This window comes from Hippoglossus hippoglossus, chromosome 23 (genome assembly GCF_009819705.1).
Source record: "Hippoglossus hippoglossus isolate fHipHip1 chromosome 23, fHipHip1.pri, whole genome shotgun sequence".
In the NCBI taxonomy this organism is placed as follows: Eukaryota; Metazoa; Chordata; class Actinopteri; order Pleuronectiformes; family Pleuronectidae; genus Hippoglossus; species Hippoglossus hippoglossus.
In genome coordinates, this window is record NC_047173.1 from 14,379,937 (window position 1) to 14,392,222 (window position 12,286).

Below are 12,286 nucleotides of genomic sequence, written 5' to 3' on the forward strand. Positions count from 1 at the left end.
AACACGGAAGGAAACAGTGTGGCACGAGGTTTATTCTGAAGGGAAATGTGGTGGCAGAAGAGTGGTTGACGCTGAAAAACAGCTGTAGTTTGTAAGATTCCCCTCCAACCGGTTGCCAGTTTGGGGAGTAACCTCGTGAAAATCCATCTGTGGAGACTTTTCTCCCGACAAGAGAAGGTGATAAAATCCGCGTGGTGCAACAGTGTGAGACGGCTTTGTCAGAACAGTAGCTTAGCCACTGTGAAGCAGGGATGAACAGCTTTGACTGGGAATCTGGAGTATTGGTTTTTATGATTAACACCAGTGCCTGAACACAAGCCAAAAAGGTCCCTGCACCTTATTAACACTTCAGGGTCGGACAGTGGGCCAATTACAAACCGACCTCGGTGCCTCCGATGCAAATCGGCCCTCATCAATTGGCTTTCTACCTGAAAGGCCGGCATGAATAAATTAACTCCATGCTAATGAGGTTTGATTTCTATTCAGCTCAAGGAGAACCTGTTCTGTGGTTGTCAGGGGCAGCTGGTGGGAGCACCCCCAATCCCTCTGTCTTGATAAATATTGAGGCTGGGGCTTATACCGCCCCCCCCCCCCCCCCCGCAATTAATCCACCCTCACAAGATGGAGTGGGTTTCATCGTGGAGGCCTGACTTCGAACCCGGTGCCAAATGCCATTGCTCTTTGTCCAGACAATGCTAAGAGCTCTTGGGTTCAGTTCTAGATGGCTGCACTTAGGAGACACAGCTCTGGCCCACTCATGCATGCTGCACCAGTAAAAGACCCTATCCCAGCAACTGACGGGCGCCTCTCCAGATAAAAAATGACCAAATGGTGCGGCCATCTATTTTCCTGGGGGGGAACTCAGCCAAAGGGTATACAATAATAACTGGTGGCATATATACATTTGGCAGAAAGGGAAGTTAAGGTGCCGTTTCAGTGTGAGCAGACCACCCAGGACGTCCGGCGCTGGTTGACAGAGTCGTCCGATTGTCTGTCCAACAGACATACTCCACATTCCCTGGCAGGCAGCAGTCAAAATGGAAACAGCATGCTCAAAGAAACTGTACTGCCACTACTTGTCGTGGACAGACGCCAGCACTAGCTTAAAAAAGGAAAACTATAAATGCTGCGTTCGTGTCCCAATTGTTGTCTATCAGCAATCATCTATATCCAGACGTTCATAATGAGAATCATATGACACAGAATGCCGAACCACTTATGCATGCTCTCTCTCATACTGGTTTCCCTGATGCAGATGACACATCTAAATATGACATGTGAGCCCCGGGTTGTATTCTCCCCCTCGGCTATGTGTATATGTCTGGGCAGAGTGATGTTATCCAGCACCAATGTCAACTCCTGGTCTCCGTGCACGGCTGACCTGCTAAGGTGTTGGATAATATTCCCAATAGGGAGCTGAAACTCGAGATGACAACCGGTTCATCATGCTGCCCGACGGCCAGCTAGTTCTCATTCCTGATGCCCCAATTAGCACCTGGCCTCCCCTTCACATGTCACCAGCCGCTGGTCTTTGACACACGGAATCGAACTGTCCCGTTCAGCCGCTGGCTTTCAGCCTTGACCCGTCACCTGCCCTCACCAGGGGCCTCCAGTTACCTCTCACAGTAAATCTGTGACTCTACTGTCTCATCGAGTCTTTCAGTGCGAGGGGATTCACCACCGGTTCCACCAGGTGCGACTCGTCTGGCGTCTCCAAGGCTGAAACTGTGTCATATATTAAAATAAGCTACACTTCCCATGTGGCGTGATGTCACTGAGGTCATGGGTTTGTTTCTGTTGGTGTTGAGTGAAGGTTAAGATTTGCTGCGAGTGCAACAATTACAAATGCACCTGTTAGAAACCTTCGGAGTTGGCTGTGGACATCAGGAAAAGGATGTTTCCTTTCGCTTTTGATCGAGCTGCTTAAGTGTATTCAGGTCGTAAGATTGTTTGGAATAATGGAAATGGAATCAATGCCTTTTGCAATGGAAGAGCTTCGGTATGAGAGTAGCAGTTCAATAACCTCAGTTTAGAATATATGCACTTTACAACAGAGGTTGAAATACAAACAAACTTGCATAAATGGTTTCAAGGATCAGTTTATTGATTTGAGATAATGCCAGCCTCCAGCCCAAGGATTTTCCAGTTGACCTTGGCTAAGAGTTTCTGTCTTTTGTTCGTATTGATGACCATTGATTACCTTTCAACATGTTGCCGAGAAGGAATATATGAAACATTCAACAGGGGGAGCGAGGTCAGACGCAGGAATGGCTTAACACAGAGGCAGGAGGACGACAGGCTGACAGAGAGGAGGCTGTCAAACAACTCATACGCTGTCAGCCCCGAGGCGGTGCAAGCTGGGGCTCATCACTTTCACCAAGCCTCCCGCAGAAAACCCTCCATGCTGCGACTCAGGTAATTAGATGGAGATCCCAGGACATGAGTCTGGGGGGAAAATGCAAACTCATTCACACAAGAACTAGCTCTCCTCATGCCATGTACACAGCAGTATTCAGGCTCAGAAGACACGCATGCATCGCTAACCTACAGCTATTTGCAGCATGTCTCTGTATGCCCTCGCTGACAGCTCTGACAGGCCCATGCTTTGCCCTCCCAGGAATTCTCCATAACCACAGAGCGTCACTGATTCTGCTTCACAGGCTCAATTATGTTTACCACTGGAAAAATAGAGATGCTAATGTGCAGGTCTAATGTAAGACAGAGGTAGGAAAGATTTAACCTGGAGGTACAGACTAAAGACCTTCTCATCGGCCTTTGGCAGCATTGATCTTTGACTCTCTGACCTTTGTCTTGACCCCAAAAGACCACGGCATACCGTTAACCGTCCACGTCTGTTGCCTGTTTCACTGGATGCATTAAACAGCCGGTTTAAAGAATCCTTCAAGGGGCTAGGAAGCGACCTGACTCATTCTAGTAGGAAAAGAAGACCCGTGCATCACATTATTCTGTCTTCCGCTCATTTTGGTTTTAAAGCTGGGACATTACATCACCTAGAGGTTGATGTAAAATCAGCAAAGACTTCCTTTTTAAGATTAAAGAAATGCTTTCAATTAAATAGTAAGAGATTCTGATATCTCAGGATTTCTGTGGGGTCTTAAAAATCTGATTGTTAACTATATTAAAGACCTATAGTTTGTCTTAAAGCTATTTAGGTAGGTCTTAATTATTTAAAATTTATGTTCATGCTATTTCTGTTGTGCTTTAAATCCTGTAAGAAATCTGTGGAAACCCTGTATTTAAAGTAACTGCTGCACCAGCTTGTAGATTTTGTTTCAGAACTGTACGTAGCTTGCAAAGCTAAAAACCACATAGTTTCAACAGTGACTCAGGAGAAAGTTAAACAAGCGAAATTCAATAAAGTCAAGGAATGCACATTGAGGCTCTTAGTACGAGCAAACACACACAATCTCCCTCAGACTATACTGACACACACTCACTGCTGAAAACCCTCACCGCCGAGTAAACATGCTTAAAAGACTGACGTCCAACTGCAGCGTCTGAACTCCCCTTTGAATAATGGGGAGCGAGTGGAGTATCGGGAGTAATGAGGCATGATGAAAGTGCGGAGGGATCCGGTGTATCTGCTCTCCGAAAGCCTGGTTCCTGATCGCCCGTGCCTGGTTCTGTTCAGGCCGCTATCGAGGCCCATGTGGCTCGTACCGGTGCGAGCGAGCGCTAATTGAACCGCACACATCATCTTAATCAATGTTTCCTGCGTGTCCAGAAAATCTACATTATCCACACGAAAGCTCATGAATGGCCCCGTTCACTCTCAAATAAACATCTTTAAGGGCTCGACACACATACTGTATATGTATTTCTGTATTGAATACTGGAGGTTTGCCAGAGCAGGGTGAGACCACTGATGAGATTAAATGATCCTGATCCTGAACGCAGACCACTGCACCCAGCTGCCAACTTCACGGGGAAAAAATGAGGCCGGATTGTTGATCCACATTTTCTAGAAAGGAATTTTTGGCATCAGTGGGGCCAACTGCGGATACAGTAGCAAAACTAATAAGCAGCATATTGCCTTACAGTATTAGACCAGCAGGAGGTAATATGGCAGTGTTAATACGATACCAAAACAGAACAGTAGCTTAATGTCTTTGGTGAAGCTGTACGTTGTCTGAGCAAACATTAGAAGTATTGAAAAATCGGAAAAGTTAAAATTAACAGCAGTACCATGTTAACACTATCATCACAGACACAACTCACTATTAGTGTTATTAGTTTTAAGCTGCGGATTCATAAGGCCGGAAATCGATATTAGGATTTCAGGACTGATACATATTCTTAAAAAAAGGAATATAAACTTTTTTTTCCTCTACAAAACTTTTCCATTTAACAAAATAAGCCAAATGTTAAAGCATGATCTTAACGTTAGCAGCTGTACCCTCAACTTTAGCCTGAATTAAATTGTCTACCATTGGGAATTTATTGACTAAAACCAATGACGCTTTCGATAATTGACGATAATAGATTTTTGATACAACACAGATTTTGTATTGTACTAAACAGGCATCAAGTTAAATTTCCAGTCCCCACAGTCCAATAGAATATGACAAGTAAGTACAACGGGCTACACCTTCTTGTAGCCGACCCCAGACCATTGGAAAACTCTTGATTGCTAATTGCTAACAGCTTTCGGTAGGCTAGTTATTGACGAGGCTCCATGAGACCATGAGCACTCTATGCTAACGCTACTCATCTAAGAAGTAACATGTGGAAGCATCATTTCAATTGTCAGATTAGTGTAATTGAGTCAAGTTTCTGTCAGAGTCTAATCCGGATAAAAAAGTTAAAAAGCTGCTCCATTTCTAAAACAAGCCAGACTTCTTGAGTGTGCTGTGGTTTCATTGCAATAAAACAATCGTTGACAATTTAGTCAAGATGAGACCACTTCTGTTATTATCGATAAATATTAAGAGCTTTTAAAAGGCTTTACGCAATCTCTCAAATTAATCTGAATGTTTGTGTCGTATTTCGGCCTCGTTCTTACACAGTCAATACATCAAACATACCATGAAACGGGCCAAAACAAATGTTGAGGAGTTATTATCTTTTATCAGAACAGTGCTGCTGTGAGCCCGTGTTTATTATCCGAGGCACGGAAGAGACAAGGCACTGCTTGAGAGTTCATTATTTGGGTTAGTTGCATTTTTCCCTGTTTATTATGCGGGTTTTAATTGTGGCCTGGCTGCGTTCGCCTCCAGATCACACGAGTAAGCAGAGCGAGGCACAGAGGAATGTCAGAGACAGCAACTTCTCCGCAGGTCGGGGGGCTTTACGCCGGGAGTCCCATGAACCTGCCTTACCCCTGGTTTGGATTTCAGCAGTGACACAAGAGGGAAAAGGGTGAGGATATCCAAGCGTCCAGATCTATGTACAACACGGGCGTCTGACTCGCCAGTTTATTTTCTTGGTTTAGTTAGTTCCAGCTCGGGTTTTCACATCTGGCGGGTAGAAGAATTCACACTCCAGGACTACATTTTTGGCCACCCGGCAGGTGCCAAAACACCTGCGCTCTCTTCCCCCACAGGGACACCGCCCACCGTCCTCCACTATGACTCGCCGTCCATCTTTCTGGCTGCTTTGGATGGAGCCCAGACTCCCTGAATTCTTCCCTCAGTAAAGAGGCCAGTGTTTAAACGAGCCTCCACCTCAGGCCTTAAGAGTCTCCATACATCTGGTGCTTACCCATGCTGAACTCTCCCCTGCAGACAGCGGGAGTTATGACCCTCATCCTCCTCAGCTCGAAAATGGGTATCGACTCATACGTCGCATTTTTTTAAGCTCAAGTGCTCGATCCTGAGCTGCAGTACAATATCAATTTACAGGGAAGTCGGCTGTTTATGGCTTTGGATATACACCCTGCTACTTTACAACCCATCGTCTGCTGGGTCTTGACTCATAAATTCAGCTAAATGCATTCTTCTAATTACAGCTCAATAAAAACAAACACACATCTAAACTCTCATTAAGACCGAAGTCAAAGAGTCTGTAAAAGAAATGGTGCTCTGCAGGCAAACTCTCCTTTTATGGTGCTCCCTGAGGAGATGCACGCTTACAGTAAATACATGAATCAAATCTAATCTGCACTCAGAGGGAATAACGTGTTGCAGGATCACAGAGATTGTATTTTCAGCATTGTGACCTTTGACCTTTAAGGAATGGCTATTTGGAAACTGGGGAGAGAGTGGATAACGTGACTCGAGTCCTTAAAACCAAAGATAGTGATGGTTTCCCTTTTAGGCAGTCAGTGGTTTGGGCTTTTATTTTCCCCTCTGCGGTTATTTAATGACTCACACGGCGTGGAGAGCTGAAACAGAGTGGACTGCGAGGACAGGCTGGTTCAGACGTTCAGAATGAAACAACAAACAATAATCCAAGCAAAGAACAAAAGAGAAATATGCAGGAATGACAGTATAAGCGTGCGAGGAAAGAACGAGCTCCAAATTGGGGAAATACGTGGCACATGGCATATTTAGTCTCAGTCTGAGGATGGAAACCAAAACAGGAGTGCGGCTGCTTCAGCTTCACATTCTTTGACTTCTCTATCTGTCTGATTGAGTGATGGATGAGTGACAGTCTCATCTGCTCCGTGAGGCCTAATTAGAAATGTTTAGATACCATTTTCTCCGGATACCGATTTGGATACCTGGAATTTGCGCAGCGCACCGATCCGATAAGAATAACAACTAAAAACAGCTGTGTCCACTAACCCTGCATGTAAGTGATGATTGCTGTTATTCTATGGCCTATTGCTGGAGTTGTAATTGGCAACACTAGCGCCACCACTCAAAACGAGAGTCTTGCATACGTCACATTTTAGCTAAGTCTGGCTAACGCTACTCCAACGGAAATCACTTCCTGAAGTAGAGGTAATTTCCAGGAAAAGAAGATTGCAGCGTTATCTGGGTGAAACTAATATACTCCGAAGACGTGGCATTGGCTCGGACCATAGATTTGGATACTCGCCGAAGCCTGATCCGTAATCTTCGGCATTAACTGTTATCAGAACATCTCCAGGCCTAATCAACAGCAAGAGGTAGAGGGAGGGGATCAAATGTCTCCGTCAGCGCCTGCACACGATCCAACCACTGCAATAAGGTTTCTCCAACACTCTGCACGGCTCATCCACACTAAACCTTAACCTGCTTACCACCAAAGTACACTCTCAGTTCAAGGGATCATCAAAAATTCATAAAATAATCCATGTCAGAGAAATTAAATAAAACAGGAGATTCCGAACCAGAGGCAGCAACAATACCCACAGGCACATAGCGCAGAGTGCTGTGATTAAAGTTTAACTAGGAACAGATCCAGGGACGGTCTGATGAGCCGTTCCACCTCCTGCAGAGCTTTGACTCTTTGCTTACCCACAACGAATGGATGAGGTCCGAAAACAAAGCGTCAAGGCCTGAGGTGTGTTTGAGTTGGAGAAGTTAAACTATTTGCAATCCAAGAAAACAGCATCGTTTCATAAGATCTGCAAAGTCCGAGTAAGCCGTTATTCCATTATCACGTAGCCCCTGGCTAACCTTGATTATCGGCCATTTGTTTAGCATTAGCGCTAAACACATGGCTCCAGTGTAATCTCCTTCCATCTGCGGCGAGTCACAACAAGCGGACAGAGGCCATGTGGACGGTTTACAATCATTTTCATGTGTTTCTTCTTACCTTCGAATGTGAGGAAGACTCTCGGCAGAGGCTGAGGGAGGCAGGAGACCTCGGTGGGGAGGAGTGAGAGAGCCAGGAGGGAGAGAACCACAGCTGACACCCGAGGTGGCCTGGCCTTCACCTCCGGCCTGCCCATGACTGCGCCGCCGCTCAGGAACTAGGACCGGTCACCGCTGCCTGTTGGAGAGAAAATCAGGGACCTAGTTTGAAAGTTTGTCCAAACAAGCATACTGTTGCAAATTGACTAACTACTAACAAGCCACTTCTTCAGTGTTTCTGCGATTGGGAATGTAAAACACAACTATCCTTGTACCAGAAGAGCTTTCATGATAGAAATCTTGCAGATGCACCCCTCTTAAAAAATGGATGAGTTAAATCTGCACAAAAGAGCTGCCGGAGAAACTCTCCACCTCGGCCTTCTCTTGTTCCTTTTCTATATCAGGGCAGGAGAAGCTCAATAATTGATGGCGGCAGGTAATGTGCTGCCCGCGGGGCGCTATCCCTCCTGCGATTCCAAAAGTCCACTGCTGGAGGAACGCTCGGCTGCTTCAACCCAAACTGGCTGCTGCGCTGCCCGAGTGCTACAACAATGACATCTGCACTATACAGTTGAAAATGACCCTTTTGTTTTTTAACTTTTAATGCCAAAAAGAAAAAGACATGTTTTTCAACAAGAGGGCGGATCCCGGCTCTCATGGCTTATTGATGTGCACTGAAAAATTGATGGGCACCGGAGATAAGAAAGCTGCACGTTTGCAATGAACATTTCAGTCTCGGGGTGTAGCGTACAAATAGGTTGAGATATGGGCGTTTGTGGTGAAGTGCAGCGTGACTGATTTACAGCAGAGGCAGACTTCCACTGTTCAGGTGCATGAGGACAACATGTGGAGAAGTGCAGAGGAAAGGAATCTCTCTCTGGCTGCATGAGGAGGAATGAAGCAGCATGGGGTTTAACCAGCCGGCTGCTGTACTGCAGCCCCCGTCTTACTGCATCTCTCACACACACACACACACACACACACACACACACACACACACACACACACACACACACACACACACACACACACACACACACCCTCCCTCCCCCAGAGCCTCCCTCAGCTCGGGCGTCTGCAGCTTCAGCCCGAGGCTCAGGACAGCCCTCGTCCTGTTCTGGCTTCTGTCCCTCATTCTGACGGGGTTGGTTCGCCAAAAATGACAAAAAACCTATGTCTCTGATGTCCTCACTTGCCTCTCGTGGTGTCTCGTCCTTGCACAAAGCTTGGGTCTCAGTTTTGTTGGTTAGTTTGTATGTTTGTAAGCGAGATTACAGATAAATAAGTAGATATCCAGAGAACTTGGAAGGCTGCAGCGCGAGTGAGGGAGGAACTCAATACATTTTGGTGCAGATGCAGGATTTTTTGCCATTGCAACATTTTATAATTCACAGATTGTGAAAAATCAGGCGTATTTAGAGAACTGATATCCATGAGTTTGTGTAATTTGTTGCAGCTTGATTGAATTAAAGGGGACTGATGCTGGAGGTTTGTGCTCCACTGATTCTAGTGTGATAACATTTTGAGGAATTCCTTGCTGAGGTTCTTCCAAAAAGATGCAGCAGTTGTTGATAAATATCCGAGCTGTGCGGCCATACAAGACTTCTTACCAGGTCTTAAATTAATCTCTCTTTTTTTTTTTAAACTTAACAAAGTCCACGTTTCAAAATCCACATTTAACAAAAGGGTCATTTAAAGTTTGACGAGCGTTTTAACTCTGCATTTTTTGGGGAAAAAGACCAATTTCTCTGGTGCACATTAGTTCCAGTGTAAAATGCTGTGGTCTGTGAATTATCCGCAGTAATGGGTCCGGAAAAATAAAAAAATTACATCCGTATTCATTAATTCCATATGTCACGGGTTTATATCCACTGCCACAGATCAGTGCCAGTGCAGTAAACAGCGTATTGTTATTGTTTTTATCGAGGGGCAACACGTCAGGGTATGGACCGGGGGGGGCTGAAGTTGGCTGGCTGGTCGCCCTTTTGTCCTTCATGGCACGTCACATTGTTTACTTTAACCACAAGCTTTTCCCTAATCCTAACCAAGTGTGTTTTGGGGGATTTTAGGAATTGGACGTTATAAAAATAAAAATGAGTCCAATGTGGGGATTTGTGACAATCCCCCCCCATGCAGGCTGGGAGAGGTGGGTGATCTCCCCGGCAGAAGCTCTGGCACGGAAACATCGGGTCCCACAGCTGCTAAACACATCATCCGGGGAGTTAGTCGCCTTCTGAGCGTCTTGTGACATCCCCACCAGATCAGGTTTTGACACTTCCTCAGTTTCACAAACGCCTCGATTTCTTTGATGATCGTCACACGAGGACGCAAACGTGCTCGCCACCCCTCTCGGGAAGCCCCCCTGTGTAATGGGGTCCCATTAAAGAGATGCTTCCCGGTTTGTTGCCAAGGAATGAAAAAGATAATAAATACTTTAAATTATTGTCTGGAGTTCATCAAAATCCCCAAATTCCAGCAGCGACTCTTAGCATCTCTGGAAAGGTAATTAAATGCTTTTCCTCAAGGGAGGTCAGAGAGTCAGAGCTGTATTTCCAGTGTAATGATAATTGTGTTTATGGTGCATTCCCTTGGTCGACAGCCTAATTAATTTTCCATCTCACTTTCTCTTCCACCAGCGCCGCTCAAAAACTAATATTGATTGATATTGATAGCAGAAAACTGCAGCGCTGTACAAGCAAATACTCCTTTTTTCCCCTTCCCCTTCATTTTTCCAAACTGGCTCAGTAATTGTTTGGCTCGTGTTAATGCTTTAAACACATGAACACAATTTGGGGACAGGAAATTGAAAGAGAAAGTTCGAGGGATTAAATTGTTCTGTAATGTCGCTCTATTTTTTTGCCCACGAGAATTAACACTGAAACCGTAAACAAGCTGCTCCCTGTCCCGTCTGTGAGAGGACGATGTGTGTTCATACCACACCCTGTCATTCAGATGTCAGTGGATCTGTTACAGTCACACACACACACACAGTCACACACATACCGGGCACAGCAAAGAGAGAGTGTGTGTGTGTGTGTGTGTGTGTGTGTGTGTGTGTGTGTGTGTGTGTGTGTGTGTGTGTGAGAGTGTTTGAAGTATCAAAACTTCAAAACCAGCATGTGGATCTTGTGATGGCAGCATTCAAACCCTGTGATCTAAGACAATCCTCTTTCACATTCACAAATAAGAGCGTTTTTCATAGTAGAAGACAAAGGTTGACTTTTAAAAAGTTCAATCACCAGGCAGCTGCAACAAAGTCATGACTCATTTTCTGGACATTTATAGACAGTGCATCCAATGAGGGAAATCAAGCCGTGTAGCAAGTAAACGAATGTAATAACACACGAGATCTTTGAGGTGAAATGTGTGAGAGTGTCAGATTGAGTCAGTTTATCCTCACTGACCCTGCACCTGTTAAGCCTGAAGCCCACCAGCGCCTCTCTGCATCCTGCCTCAGAACAGCAGATAGACCCTGTCCTGACAGAGACGGGATTTAAGATCAGTCCTCGGACCGGGACTCACCTTCCAGGAGCTCGCTCCAGTGTGGATCAGATGTGAAGAAAGCCAGGCATCAAACCAGACCTGGGTCCTTATTTATCCCTTTCTCTCACAACCACCTTGTTTCCAGTCTCCTCCAGTGACACCACAGAAGAAAAATGCAGCTATTCCATCTAAGTGCTCACACAGCAGGCTTGACTGAGAGAGGGAGAGAGGAGGAGAGGAGAGAGGGAGGAGAGCGAGAAGACAGAGAGAGAGGGCTGGTGTCCTATTACACACTCTCCAACTCAAGCCCCCGTCCTCCCCTCCGCCTCCCTCTTCTCCTCCCACCTACCCCTCCCTGACATGATCGTCCTACCCCCCCCCCCTCCCTCCTGTTAACTACATGTACAGCTCAGAACATGAGGTGGAGGACACATACCTCACACACACACACACACACACACACACACAGACAGAGAGAGAGAGAGAGAGAGAGAGAGAGAGAGAGAGAGAGAGAGAGAGAGAGAGAGAGAGAAGGTGAAGCCTGAGAGTTCAAACACAATCAGGCCAAATTTAACAACATCTAATTTTCACTCAATTTTCACAATCAGATTTTCCATCAAATTCCATCCCCAAATAAAAATTCTGCTCATATTCTTGTTAAACAAAAACTGTTTACTTGCTCCAATGTTCAGGAAACACGTCACTCTCCTCAGACCGTCCACTGCTGCAGCTCCTCTTTTCAGCCTCTGTCTGAAACACTTGGTTTCAGCTCCTGTTTCTTTAAGACTGCCCCCCCCTTCCTCAAAAAGGCAAAATGCCCCCCCTACAAAAATAAAAAATGGTCAGTGTTGCATTATGGGTAATGTTGGAAATTAAAAAAGAGATCCTTTTTGTAGGGATGCTATGCTAAATCCGTGGCATTAGCTAACTTAGTAGCACTAAACTCAGAGTACAGATAAGGGAGTAATACTTGCAATACTTGCACTTAAGGGACGAAATACTTGCAAAACTGCAAAACAAATTAAATATTTTGGCCTGATGACGACACTATTGGGAATATT

General features: G+C 45.4%; 1 protein-coding gene across 2 annotated transcripts in view; it reads right to left on the reverse strand.

The window, feature by feature from the left end:
- The window catches only part of sema3c (sema domain, immunoglobulin domain (Ig), short basic domain, secreted, (semaphorin) 3C), a 35,257-nt gene extending 23,781 nt beyond the window's left edge, over positions 1–11,476 (reverse strand). The window contains exons 1-2 of one of the 2 annotated variants that reach the window (XM_034578203.1): positions 11,280–11,476; positions 7,705–7,883 (exon numbers count right to left, since the gene is read on the reverse strand). In XM_034578203.1, the coding sequence (XP_034434094.1) occupies positions 7,705–7,840 (136 nt within the window). In that variant the 5' untranslated portion in view covers positions 7,841–7,883; positions 11,280–11,476. Of the gene's footprint in view, positions 1–7,704; positions 7,884–11,264 lie in introns of both variants that reach the window. The other variant, XM_034578204.1, reaches the window with a different exon arrangement.
- Positions 11,477–12,286: the final 810 nt, after the last annotated feature.